At 32.7% G+C, this 13,842-nt stretch overlaps 2 protein-coding genes across 2 annotated transcripts; one reads left to right on the top strand and one right to left on the bottom strand.

Moving 5' to 3' along the window:
- Positions 1-968: 968 nt before the first annotated feature.
- Positions 969-7,743, top strand: LOC137810056 (probable prolyl 4-hydroxylase 9). The gene is made up of 8 exons (XM_068611178.1): positions 969-1,366; positions 1,485-1,616; positions 1,922-2,079; positions 2,783-2,885; positions 4,958-5,053; positions 6,662-6,727; positions 6,808-6,927; positions 7,511-7,743. Exons 1-8 carry the CDS (start codon positions 1,229-1,231, stop codon positions 7,598-7,600), a joined length of 903 nt encoding a protein of 300 aa, XP_068467279.1. The 5' UTR covers positions 969-1,228; the 3' UTR covers positions 7,601-7,743.
- Positions 7,744-8,312: 569 nt separating this feature from the next.
- LOC137810055 (uncharacterized) lies at positions 8,313-13,842 on the bottom strand. The gene is made up of 10 exons (XM_068611177.1): positions 13,359-13,842; positions 12,859-13,003; positions 12,054-12,222; positions 11,533-11,788; positions 11,059-11,147; positions 10,552-10,734; positions 10,378-10,463; positions 10,214-10,298; positions 8,866-9,154; positions 8,313-8,711 (listed from the first exon to the last, which is right to left on the bottom strand). The coding sequence occupies exons 1-9, from the start codon at positions 13,558-13,560 to the stop codon at positions 9,020-9,022; spliced, it is 1,350 nt and encodes a 449-aa protein (XP_068467278.1). The 5' UTR covers positions 13,561-13,842; the 3' UTR covers positions 8,313-8,711; positions 8,866-9,019.

Genomic DNA, 13,842 nt, shown 5'->3' with positions numbered 1-13,842 from the left:
AATATAAACCTTACTAAACAGGTTGGTAAATAATATTTGTAAGTAGTTAAAATAATATCAGATTTCGTTATTTTTTTAATTTATTCTTACAGAGAATAACATATATTGTTATTTTATTTATAAACTGATGCTTTAATTTTGATATAATTATCTCACCATTTTATAAAAAAGGATAAATGAAAAAAAAAATACACTTCATATCTTAAAAGTATAAACAAGTATTCAATGCTTCCTTTGTGAAAAAAATTGGAAGATTTTTATGTTGCAGGAATCGTTAAAATTATTATTGCATTATTGAGTTTTTCTCTATAAGAAATAAATTTCGTAAATAAAGTTATACTCACAAAATTTAATAAAAATTAAATTATAATTTCATAAAATAAATTATGGAAAATGCTCTTAATTAAATAAATAATAACATATTTTGAACTCACTCGTAGTAATTTTTTTATATTTTAATCTATTGTGAAGTTTATTAATTAGATATTTATTAGTTATAAAGAAATAGTCACATGCACCATTAAGTACATTTAATAGAAAAGACATATTTGAAATAGAGTTTGACTTATATTATTGTCATCATTAAATTAAAATAACTTATTTAAATACTTGTATTATTCATAGTGAATTAATTATTTGCATTTTATACGTAGAAACATCATATCTTGTATTATTTACAATTATTAGGACAGATTGGCTAAATATGCATTGGTAAAGTTTTTCTTAATCGAATAAATAGTTCTATTAATCAGATAATTAAAATTAAATAACTTAATATAAAATTCATCAGTATAAAAATCAAATAAAAACATAAATGCATGAAAAAGAAATAAAATAATCTTTCTTTTTATATTTCTAAAAAACTGAATATTCGGAAATTTCAGTGCATGTCTAAAAAATAACTTTTGTTTTATTTTTATTTTTTTCTAGGCGCATATGTCTCGCTATACATTAAACATTAATTAGCTAGCTTTTGTTACATTATTAATTCATATTTGTTAATTAAGATTGAATTTAATGCAAATGCAAATTCAAATCAATAAACAGTGGGCATACACAAGGTGTAGCTAGCTGCTGTAAATCCGTTAGGAAGAGGGTAGTTAGCCGCTTAAAGAACCGCATAGTCAACTTCGGAAGCGGATCGGTCAAGTGCTATACCTTTCAGAGTTGCTCTGCACTTGGTAGTAAAGTTAGCATTCGTTTTACACTTCGAACAACGTAAATCCACATGAAAACCAAAACGGTTAAGGGAAATTGGAGATGGAACTGGAGGACGAACAAGCTCGACTTGCCTTTCGTCTTCCTTATAGGCATCTTCTTCTTTCTCGCTGGATTATTGGCTTCCAGTCTCTTTCCTCACTCTCAGGTTTTCCTTCGCAACAATCCTAATCACGTTGTTTTTCTGTATTTTAAGCTCTTTTTTCTTCGATTATGTTTTGTTTCGCTGGAAAGTATTTGAAATAACAGATCGCTGGAATTTGCAGGAACGTGAACACGACCTGAAGCTGATGCCGAGAGCGAGGTTAACTGAAAAATCGACGGAGGAGGAGACGGAGTATCATTTGTCGCAAGCTGGAGAATCCGGAGACGATTCCATTACATTGATTCCTTTTCAGGTGCGCGATTTCGTTTCTTCATGCTACGCAATTTTTTTGCTGAAATGTTCTTCTGCTAGGGTAGATAAAATCTGCTTTTCATCTGTTTGAAAGAGTGCACTATCTTTAGATTAGTTTATTACGGTGAATTTACGTTAATATTTTGATTTCATAAACGTTTTATGCGATGATCGCATCTCTGAAATTTATAATTTCAATTGTTGCGTGAATGCGCTAATGTTGAGCATACGATTCTGTTGGAGGATTTACTTGAGCAGTTGAGCTTTGAGTTTCGAATGAATGTGTCTTTGATTTGTGGTCCTTAGGTTTTGAGCTGGTACCCTCGCGCTCTATATTTTCCTAATTTTGCGAGTCCACAACAATGTGAAAGCATAATTAAATTGGCAAGGGTAGGACTCAAGCCATCCACATTGGCGTTACGTAAGGGAGAAACGGAGGAAAATACAAAGGGAATCAGAACAAGGTAATGTGTAGTTAGTATGTGTCTGTGGAATACTTAACTGTCTGCCGTCATTATGAACTGCACAAAGTACAATGCTAAATGTAGGAGTATGATTTATCACAAATTCTTCCATAAGGTCAACGAGACTCGCATGCTTATACCTAAAGTCAAAAGAAAGAATTTAGTCCTGGAATGGCTAAGATAACAAAACTAATATGCATGATTGATTCAGATTGGGATTATGGTGAACCTTACAGATTTTTAAGTTCTGAGAAATTAGATGGAATCTGTTCGATTCCTTTATATCTGCTCTCCTATTCCTTGCCTCTAACCAAGACTGCGAACTTTATAGGCAAGATATCATCTCAACTTGTTTTGATTTCCTGAATCTTGACCTCTTATCTGCTTGAAGATAGAATAACGGAAAGCCTCATGTGGTTCTTAGATGACAGGTTTTATAAATTTATTATGCTTTAAACTAAATTCCTTTAAAAAGTATCCTCAAGTAATCCGTGGGAGTTTCAATTCCCGAGAATTTTGGTAACATGCCGATATTTTATACGCCTCTCTGTGTTATAATGCAGTTTAATTAAGATAAATGATCTGGCCCATGGGAGAATTGGCGATTATGGTTATGAGGACCTCTTCTCCTAAAATCCAAAGATGCATATTATGTAATATAAAGTCATATTGTGAGCTTATGTCTACATTCTTCTTTTAACAGCTATGGTGTTTTTCTGAGTGCTTCCGAGGATGAAACGGGGACTTTATATGCCGTTGAGGAGAAAATTGCCAAAGCAACAAAACTTCCTAGAACTCATGGAGAGGTAACATCCCTACTCAACTGGCTGTCCCGCTCTGCAGAAAGGGCATTTTGAAAATGCTTGTTAATCTCATTTACTAAAATGAATTTTCTTATGTTTTTTTGCTTTAGTTAATCGATTGTTTGAATTTGTATCTGTAATAAAAAGTAAAAACTGTTAATTTACAGCAGCTTTTCATTTCTAGTAAAACTAGTATCATTCATTATACCTATTACTTCTCCAAAGCACTAATTATAAGGGAAGAGTTTTTTTCACAAGTAACCAATCGAACCCTATTACTTGGTATCTGGATTTTCCTTCTTAAATAAGCCACTTTTTTCCTTCTGGTGTCATTTTCTATATTTTCTGCAAAACCTGTTCTTTGTTTCAACTTTGTTTCAACTTTGTTTCAACTTTGTTTCTTTAATAGGTGCACACTGGTGCTTTTACGTAGCCTTATTATACCTTTCAATTCTCTAGAATAATGCTTCGTGAATGTTAGATTGTTGCTTGCCATAATTCTGCTTTATCATCTCCCCCACACAAATGGATTAACATTGGGTGCTTCTGTTGGCTCAAAATTCAGTTAATGTTAAGACTTAATGTGGGAAATGAAGCAGAGTTGAGACTACTAAGGGTATTTATGGTGCTTAGTTGGATTGATCCTTTCTTGTTTCAGTATTTAGGTGTTCATTAGATTGGTCCTGAATGGAAATTTTGCACTTTCCAAGCAATGTGAGTGTTAAATTGGATAGAACTGAATTGAATTGGAAGTAGGTTGAATTGGTGATGGATTTTGACCAATAATCTGGAGTCCAAAATATTATACTCAAACTAAACATAACACATAATTTTAATTGTCATGTAAAATCACTTGAGTTCATTCTCCACATGTTAAGATAGGGTGAGCTAGTTTCTCTTCCTCCCACACGACGAGTACTGACCATCCTCACCTTACACCTAAACAAAGGATATGGAACATATACACCCTCCTTAATCACCAAACAACACTAAATCTTGTCTCTGCTACTAGCAAATGAAATGCTGGAAAAGATGAGGTTGGAGGGTCGAGGCTCCCCTAAGATTCGCTAGTGGGTTCAATTGAATGGAATTAAATAACAAACACATTTTTAATAGATGGTTCGTCGTGTTGAAGTTGCAGAGAGATAATGTTTTTCTATATACTTCTTTTCTTTTGACGATCGAATCTTTGAAACTTTCTTGTTTCTAAAGTGTTTTTTGAAAATGTATGATAATATTAATTTTTTTTACTTCATTTTTAATTAGTTTACATATGTTTTTATTTTGATGTAAAAGTAAGGGCAAAATAAAAAGCTTTATAATTATTTTATAAGATTAAGAAAGTTTATTGTTTTTCTTTTGATAAAATAATATCTATCCTCCTAATATCGAGATCATTTTGTTATCATAGCTCCTGTCTGATGATCATATATATTAAACTTAACATATTGGTGGGATGGGTGAATTGAAATTCGAATAATCATTTTATAAATTTGTACTATTTGGAACGGTAAATTTATTCTTCATGGTTGGCAGGAAACTTTTTGTTTGATGCCTGTGATGTTTGATTTCGTACATTTGTACAAAGGAATCTCCCATTGTTCAACGACACATTTGTGTTGTTGTCACTGAAAATATGAGTTGAGACTTTTTTATTCTTTTCTTCTCTAACAAAGTAATAGTCCTCTTGTTACCAGTGAATTTGAACTAATTTTTCTATGTTGTCTTCTATTAATTAAAATAATAGGGTCACCGATGATGCGGAGAAATAATGACACCAACTATGATTTTGAAATTTGTAATATCCAATTTTGCTTTTGATTAGGTACAATCGAAGCTTTTAACTAGGCTTTAAGTATAGTTTAGAGGTATTGGCACGTTGCCTTAGCCTATAATCAACCATAATAAATTTTAACTGAAAGAAAGGGGAAAACAATTTTAAACATCTTTAAAATCAATGTTCTTGTACATCTAGACTATAAATATTAACTTTTCTTGCCTATTATTTTGTTGAATTTGTAAATGTTTCATTTTTTGGGTGATTCTAAATTACCTGAGAAATAATGATGTTTCAGGCATTTAATGTCCTACGCTATGAGGTTGGACAGAAATACAGTTCTCATTATGATGCATTTGATTATGCTGAATATGGCCCACAAAAGAGCCGACGGGTACGTCTAAAGTAAAACTCCTACTCTCTCATTTTTAAGCTGTTATGAATTTTGAGGATAGTTGTTTGCCTACCAGTACTAGCACCGACAACCATGGCACATGGTTTATCATTTTCTACGAAAAATGAGAGTTCTACAAAGTTAAGTATTAAGAGTTAAAGGGTTAATGCTTGCGTTAAATTTAAAATTAATTAACAATGCGAATAAAAAATAAATATGTATAGAGAATAGAGAGGATACGAGTATATTACAGAGAACTTATAGAAGAGAAAAATCTAGTGTATGCAATTTCATTCATATAAAATGGTTTAGGGTTTATAAAAGTGAAAGGATGAATCTCTTCTAATGTAGGCCGTATTTCGGTTTTTTTTTTTTTTTGTCTATTTTTCAAATGCAATTCTTCTTTAGCATGAGAGATCCTTGTCATTTTTCCTTTCTTAGGACATGTCTGTGTCGTGACACCTATTTTTCAACATCATTGTGGGACTTTTGAAATGAAATGAAATCTTATACACCCACTAATGTTTATGAGGTTTTATTTAAAATTTTCATTATTTCTTTTAAACTGTAGAAAGTTTTAAAATTGGACAAGGCTCATGTTGTTTGATAGGTAATTTTTAGTGTTGTTTCTAAATAAAAATACACCAAGAATAATAGTTCATTAAAAATATAGCATTTAAAAAAAAAAATATCAAAAGTATTTCTAAAACCGCACCTATGCTGAGGAAAAGAAAGGGATAGATGGAAAGTTTATTCACCTTAAAATGAATTGAAGTTTTATACGTATTAATTTCTCAAAAAGAGGAGTCTAATACTTTTTAGGTTACACTAGCGGAAAAACAGTCCCTCTCGGGTATGTATGCCTGCATTTATATTAAAATAATATGATTTAAAAAAAGTGAGATAGTTAGAAGTTGATAAATTATAAGATTTTTTTTAGTTAATGAGTTATACGGTGTGAGAATATATTGTTATGTATTTTAAGAGATAATAAAATTATTTAATTCAAAATTGATACCAAAATAATATAAAAAATTGTATTGATATGGATGATCTTATTGGTACGAAGTTAGAGGGAAGATCACACTTCTTTTCTAGTATTTGGATCTATATTGATATTTCTTATTGATGTATTTGGATCTATTGTAGTTCCATAGTCACAACATTGTCCACTAGCCATATTGAGATTTCTTATATTGCATTTATATCTATCGTAGTTCCTTAGCTTGCATACGTTTTACACAAAATAAAGCGTGTCTGTCATAATAAATATGCTTTCGTAATTAATTATTTTAGTATGTTTGAATTCAATTTAATATTATTTTTTTTATAATTAAAATATGAAAGTGTCAATAGGGTACAAAAATGGATATTGGAGTTACTATCTGTACAAGAAAAAAAAATTAGAAATGTGTGGAAATGGATAATGAAGTATCCTATTCAAACCCGTTGGGGCTGTCCCTATTTCTATTTTCAGGATATCAACTCAAATTGTTTATACTAAGTTCTCATATTTTAATATTAAATCGTTTTTTATCTTTGCAATTTTAGCTCTTAAACTTAGAGATTTTGTTTAATAAGTTTGAATCTTAACTAAGTTCCATGCAGGTAGCTTCTTTTTTGCTGTATTTAACTGATGTTTCAGAAGGTGGGGAGACCATGTTTCCGTTTGAGGTGAGTTTGTCGTTACTTATATTCACACACATTCCGTTTACTAATCTCTTAGGACGTAATTACGCGTTATTATTCTGCAGAATGGCTTCAACATGGATGGTAGGTATGATTTCGAGGACTGTATTGGTTTAAAAGTAAGGCCACGCAGAGGGGATGGGCTTCTATTTTACTCATTATTACCTAATGGTACAATTGACCAGGTTAGTGTTTTCTTTTTTCATAATATTGTTGTCATCATTTTAAACTTGTTTAGCAAGGCTGAAAGGGAGATGTGGAGGTTAGTAAATGGGGGTTAAAATCATAAGCGAACAGAATAGCAGTTTTTTAAGGTGCCGAAAATTTTTATATTTTATATTTAAAAAATATTAAAACACATGTTTTCCACTTTTATCCTTCACATTGAAATTTATGGTCTTTTAATAATTTACTCGGTATTTTTTAGGATTAATTTCTTACTCGCACAGAAACAAATAGAGAACACACACCTTGTACTTCAAAGTGTAGTGTGTCGAAAAGAAAAAGAGGCTCAAAATGTAATAGGTCCAAAATACTCTTAGAAGTGTGTACCTCTTGAGAAGGAAGGAAGAAGCACAGGGGTAAGGAGGGGCGTAGCAAACTAGACTCTATGGAGCTTTGAAATTTAAAAGGAAGTCAAGTGTAAAAAAACACGACTTTGGAAGGATTTCCCAGTCATATTCTGATCATCGTTGAGCGAAAATTTTAAAACATTTTTTAACTTGATTGGCTCATTATTTGACCTTCTTTCTGTGTATACTTTGGCAGACATCACTCCACGGAAGCTGTCCCGTCATAAAAGGAGAGAAGTGGGTGGCAACAAAGTGGTTAAGGGATCAAATACAAGACGACGATTAAATGAATGCTACCTGCAATTGATTTTCAAGCTCCACCGGTAGCAGTCTTTAACAACCATTTATATTCTGTGCCAAAATATGTTTATAGCTTTGATGAATAATCGAGGACAAAATTTAATAAGAAATTGTGAAAAGTTGGACCAATGCACAGGATATAGCATGCGTGATTCATAGTCAATAAACATTTAATAAAGGGAGCCAATCCAAAAGTCAATTGCTAAAAAATTTCTCGAAATAATTAGTTATAACTTGGATTCCATAGTACCTTAGATCTATCTTTTGCATATCACAAATGAAAATATGAGAGATGCTTTTTTTAACAATATTCTTTCTAACACTTCTGATTATGACTGAGACTTATTAAATAAAATGTAAAATCAAAGATAAACAGATTTCAATTCAAAACATTGATTTCATCTGAAGAGGAATATATTACGTAGAAATCAACAGTAAGCATTTCTCTTCATCTGAAATAAATTATTTATTCTGCTAAGATAACAAACCTACTTTATTTACGATTGAGAGCGAAAAAATTAAGAACTTTTTTATGATAAAGTATTATTTTTATTTTAAAGAAACTACTGTTTCTAACTTTAAAAACAAACAACACTTAACTATTAGTACCTTTGTTTATGTACTTTAGCACAAAACAACGATTATCTAAAACTTTTTCACACATAGTTTATGATTAATTAGTTTTTTCTAAGACAAAATGACAGAAACAGAGAGGTCCTATTATATGAGAAAAACAAGAAAACCAAATTGTTACCAGCTGAATTGTGTCTTCATCAAATTGATGAAATCACATCACCAGAACTTCGAATGTTTTCTATGTGACATCATATCAACCTCTTACTTAACATGCTAGGGTTAATCAGTGTTATGGTTTATGCTAAGAAACTTAGAATAAACTGACCGAGCCCATAGCACATGACTACTTGATATGCTAACATAACCAAACCATAATATTCAATTTTCACCTTATGATCTTTTAGATGCTCTTCTGGAGAAGCTGGCATTCGTCACCAGATACAGATTCTGAAAGCAATTTCCAAAGCTTGTGCAATTGAATATATCCTCCATAAGCAAACCCAAGCAGCAAAGTATGCAAGCTACAATATATTACTGAGAATTAGAAATCCGTTGGTCCAGAGTAACCTAAAAAGCTTACTTACTCAATGAAAGTGTTAAACTATAAAGTTTCATTGTTCAGTTTCTCCCTATATTACAGAAAGAACCCCAATGTCAGTTCAGTTCAGTACTCACTAGTAGTCGATGTTAGTATCTTTTTGAAATTTATTTCCCATTGCCTGAATATGCATCATTGAAGTTCTTCATCTCTTTACTCCTTCCTCATTGCAGCATTCAATAAAAGAGTCCGTTATCCACCACTACCAAAGCCTGTCAAAGGGGCATACATTCACTGCTTATGCCAGTTGTTATACGGTTGCTTACCCCATTGCTTCAAGGCATGCATGCAACCAGCTGCTAGCAATAAACCACACACACCAAATGCCATTAATGTTGCATTTTCTACATTCCGATAATAGCCACCCTGCAAACATAAAGAGGAAGTCAACATACACCACATACACACATGAACCAGTTTAAACACAAGAAACACACAATGTCTTTCACAAAATCATTTGCCATGCTGCAAACATAATGAGGAAGTCAAAATATATGACAGCAAATACACACATGAACCGTCGAAACATAAGAAATACACAATGTCGTTTACAAAATTATTCAAGATAAGCTGATGCATTGATTACAAACATTTAATGTAATGAATTACCTCGGTACTAATCTTCTTTTCAAGGGTACTACATATCAAACGTTCATTGTCAATCATTTATTGCTTCTTGTTGACTATATTTAATAAACTTACAGACCATTTATATAACTAAACTAACAACTCAACTCTTACCATAGTCACTCCCTCAAAACATTACACCTAAAGTATTGTATTTCATTCATTTAACCCTCCTTCACAAGTCATTTGAACACACAGTCACCCCCTACTTGGCTAATCAACAAGTTGCGGCAATCAAGAAGTTCAACACAAACTCAAAAATGAAAAAAAAAAAAAAAACATGTACATTTTCAAAGCTGTGGAAAAGATGAAAGCACAATAGGAATTTAAACTACAACTTGCATCTACTGCTGTAGAAATGACTGTGTAGGAATATTATGCCACCCTCCACGATTGTAGCATTGTTAGATTCAAAACCTCAAAAAATTAGGATGTCTTTTTGAGTAAATATTTATAAGAAAAAAGTCTCCTATTTTTATTACTACTTTTCCCTTTTGGTTACAAAAATGTCATCATATTTTCATTTTGTTTTCTGTTTTCAAATGTTTGCAAAGAAAACAGTGAATATATCTTGTTTATTGTTTTCGCTATTTTCTACACAAATCTGTAAAAATAGAAAACAAAGTGAAATCAATGAGATATTTTTTTAAAATAATAGTGGAATAGAAAATAAAAACAGAACATTTTTTTCAAACGAAGTAGCCTCTTATCATGGTTCATTTAACTCGTGTTAATAATGCTTAATTGGTTAATTGCATGCTTCCAAAAATTTAGATAACATTATGCAAAAATACATACTTGCACCACAGAAAGCAGAATAGCTCCATTTGCAGGGGCAAGAGAGAAGCCCATCATCCCTCCACGCAATTCATTAGGAACATACCTGCAAAAAGAGATTAAATAAAACTAAAAATCAAATTCTGAGAAAATGAAAAAAGTACAAATCTAGTTAAAGAGATTACATGGTCCTCAGTCTAGCAAGTGATGGCAAAACAAACCCAACACATGCATGAAAGAAGCAAAATAACGTCACCAGAACCCCGATTTCCTGCATACGAGAGTAGACTCAAGATTTCCAGCTCAAAAATCTGACCAAAAATATATTTGATACTTCCTAAATATATAAATTACTGCACCTGATAGTCATAAGCCACAATAGACAGGAGAAGAGCCAGTACAATGTATGCGAAAACTAAGCAGTCCTCAGTTCTAAACGATGATGGCCCACTAGTGAGACACGGAAAAGCAGCACTTCCTAGCATTCTTGAGCCCAGAAAGCATGGATATATCAAGCCCAGTTGCACTTCTCGCCCGTCAGCCTAAAACCAAAGGCATTAGAAGTTATATATAAACCAAAAGCATCCTATGACTCAGACTGATAAAATAACAGGTTCAATAACTTAAAAAGCCTCTTTTCAAAATGAGCCAATCACGGGAAGAGGTTTTCCCACAATAATGGGCAGAGAAACAAAATTACTTATAGGTTTGTTCAATTAAGTCCATTTCTAGATTCATCAATACAAAGAAGCCTGAAGAAGAAAAGAAAGCCCATAAAACATCCATTTAATGCAATACTGCCTTAGCATTGTAAATATCGATGCCTCAGTATATAACAAGATATGCTCTAAAATTTGATATCATACCACCACTGTAGGTGCCCAAAGGATCCAAAAAATTCCTATAGAGAAGTGAAGGCAAGTTTGTGCCCATGCCAACAACCATATCCTTTTATCTGTGGATTATAAAATTACAATCAGTATATAATCAGTAGATGACTTAAACTTTTCATTACATTGTTGTAAAATTGATAATGTGTTTCCTAGTGCCATCTCTTTTCCACATCTAACCAACTAAAGTATTATATACATTGGCAATCTTAAACACTAACTCGTGATAAGCGCACATATTCTGAAGACAAAATAGCAGTTATTAATAGGAACATAAATAAAAGGGATTAGCTGCCTTGGTAATTTCCAGAAACTTTACCAAGTTATCAGATTGCCAAACAAATGCTAAGTACAGCATTCTTAAGAGCATCGAATTGTTCTATATAAAAAATGTAAAAGCATATTTGTTCATAAAATAATAAAGAAAAAAGAACAACAAAAGCAACTTACCACCTAAAATGTATGCATAGAAGGAGCGACTGTACTCCTTAAGAAATGCTGTTCCAGGAGTTTCTGTCCATCCTCTGGTGATAAAAGCCAAGCATGTGGCAGCAAAACAAATAATAACAAATGAAGGAGCAGTATTTTTTCCCGTATTATTACCAATAAGCCAATTTGCAAACATTTGGCTGGCGATAAAACATGCAGACTCAAAGAAAGACATTAACCAATATGTATCATTAAGCGAATCAAGCCTGTGCCCTTGCTGCAAACAAAAACACAATATTCCAAATTGATGTTAAATTCTAGATATTTTAAGCAGTCCTATGTCCTTATCCTAAGAAGCCATGCACTTTCCACGTAAAGTGAATTTTCATTATAAAGATGGGAAAAAAAATGGATCAAGTTATTTAACCAGGAAGAAGTAAGCTCCTACTTTGCCATTTTTCCAGTGGCAAAGATGTGGATGCTTAGACTGAAATATGTGCCTATGTGGAAATCAAGATAAAAGGATAAGATTTACCTATTACCTTTTCATGTTGAGTGACCATCCAATTCTCAAAACTAAATGAAAATATTGTATTGGCCAGAGAGAGACATGTGCTAGTTATGAATACACTTGGCTGCTCTGAAACCATCTTCCATACGCCAAAAATGAAGTGTAGAATGCAAAAGATTAAACTAGCTTTCTTGTGACCTCTACATCAAAATTAAATATTGAGTTAGAATAATCTTCTGACAAATCATCATAAATTTGTACACAGAAATGTATAAATTTCTTGAATGTGCATGATTTAGCATTAGTGCTTCTGGAATAACCAAGATGCTTCATATATTCACATCTAACATAGCAAACCCCCGGTTGAAATCACAAATAGAAGGATGTCATGACCAAAATGACAAACATTGAAAAGTGATAACAATTCACAGGAAGATGAGATTGACATCGGAATATTGATTATATTCTTCCTCAACAATTAGAAATGTAAATGTCTTGAAAGGATGCATTTTAAAAAATACTCCTAATATCGTCTCAACAGCCACTAATCAACAGAAAACACTAAAGTAAATTAGACATCAACAATCATTCACAGTGACAGTAAGTCTTCCACACGGAAGGAATTCCATGTTATACTTAGGACGATGCAATTGTCATAACTAAAATAATTAAACAACCAAATCATCTTTACTGAAAAAGACAGCATAATATGGCGCTACTTAAACATCACAATTGCAAAGGCTGGCATTTAACACTAAACTCATCGTTGAACTACTTAAACATAATTATCAATCTTAATAGATCAGTAACGTCAACGACTAAAACTAGAGCCTCACATCAAATCCGAAAGCACGCCAAGGAAAGGAGCAGCGAAGAGAGCTGTTGTATATCCGTAACACAGAGACTTAACCATAGTTTCCCTGCCGATTCCATATGAAGCAAATTCATACTCCCCAAACACTGACCATAGACCTTCCATTACTGAGAGGAGAAACGAAACCGTCATTCACACTTGCACTTTACAGATCTAAATCTCAATTGAGAAACTAATTAAAACAAGCGAGTTTCGGAATTTTGGTTCAGAAACAGAACAACAGATTAAAAAAGTAAGTAGAATATAAATCCATTTTCAAAACAAACATAACATAGAAATGAATGTTCGGCTAAAGTTAATCAGAAAATGTTCACCTAAAGCTAATAAGATATTTTGTTTTTCTTTAGGTTACAATTCTTCCTCGATAAACAAAAGAACTCTAAAGTTTCGAAAGCTGATCCCGCACATTGTCAGAGAAACCGAACAATCCTACAATGAATAAGGAAATGAAGTGAAAGCAACCTGATGCGAGAGAATAGACGAAGAGGAAATTCCGCTGGAAACGGAGAAACGAGTGAGAGGTTCCATGGTCGAAGATTGTGGAGGTTCTGTTGAGGTTAGAGGCGTGAGGGAAAAGAAAGATCAAGAAGCAGCAACAAACGAAGATGAAGATGTATACGGATGGATTTAGTTCCCAAACGGAGCTCTCAATGACAACTCCCATCGAACTTTTATAAACTCGGTTTGACAAGGCAAGAAAAAGAGAATGCACGAATTCACGTTCCCTTGGAATCTGAGGCAAACCCTAGGTTGTGGTTCGATAACGGGAAGAGGCGGAGAGTGAGACTGAGGGAGACGATGAATTTGATCGACGAAGGGCAGTGATTCGATTAATGAAACTCATGCTGCGGATGGAGCTAACAAAACGAGAATTTTGTGTATGTGGTGGTGGTAGCCTAATAATAACTTCCTCCTAAGTACATTGGTCGTAAAAGACTTTGATAAT

The sequence above is a fragment of the Phaseolus vulgaris genome, chromosome 2 (assembly GCF_000499845.2).
Source record: "Phaseolus vulgaris cultivar G19833 chromosome 2, P. vulgaris v2.0, whole genome shotgun sequence".
NCBI classification, from domain to species: Eukaryota; Viridiplantae; Streptophyta; class Magnoliopsida; order Fabales; family Fabaceae; genus Phaseolus; species Phaseolus vulgaris.
Note: the sequence above shows the minus strand (reverse complement) of the source record. Positions and strands in the feature narration are given on the sequence as shown.

Bases quoted from the DNA above. Each gene is read 5' to 3' on its own strand.
- LOC137810056 (XM_068611178.1), top strand. From the start codon at position 1,229: ATGAAAACCAAAACGGTTAAGGGAAATTGGAGATGGAACTGGAGGACG. The intron at 6,728-6,807 runs GTGAGTTTGTCG...ATTATTCTGCAG, and splicing joins AGACCATGTTTCCGTTTGAG to AATGGCTTCAACATGGATGG. The intron at 6,928-7,510 runs GTTAGTGTTTTC...ATACTTTGGCAG, and splicing joins CTAATGGTACAATTGACCAG to ACATCACTCCACGGAAGCTG.
- LOC137810055 (XM_068611177.1), bottom strand. From the start codon at position 13,560: ATGGGAGTTGTCATTGAGAGCTCCGTTTGGGAACTAAATCCATCCGTA. The intron at 13,004-13,358 runs GTTGCTTTCACT...TTCTCCTCTCAG, and splicing joins CGTCTATTCTCTCGCATCAG to TAATGGAAGGTCTATGGTCA. The intron at 12,223-12,858 runs GTGAGGCTCTAG...ATTTTGATGTAG, and splicing joins GGCGTGCTTTCGGATTTGAT to AGGTCACAAGAAAGCTAGTT.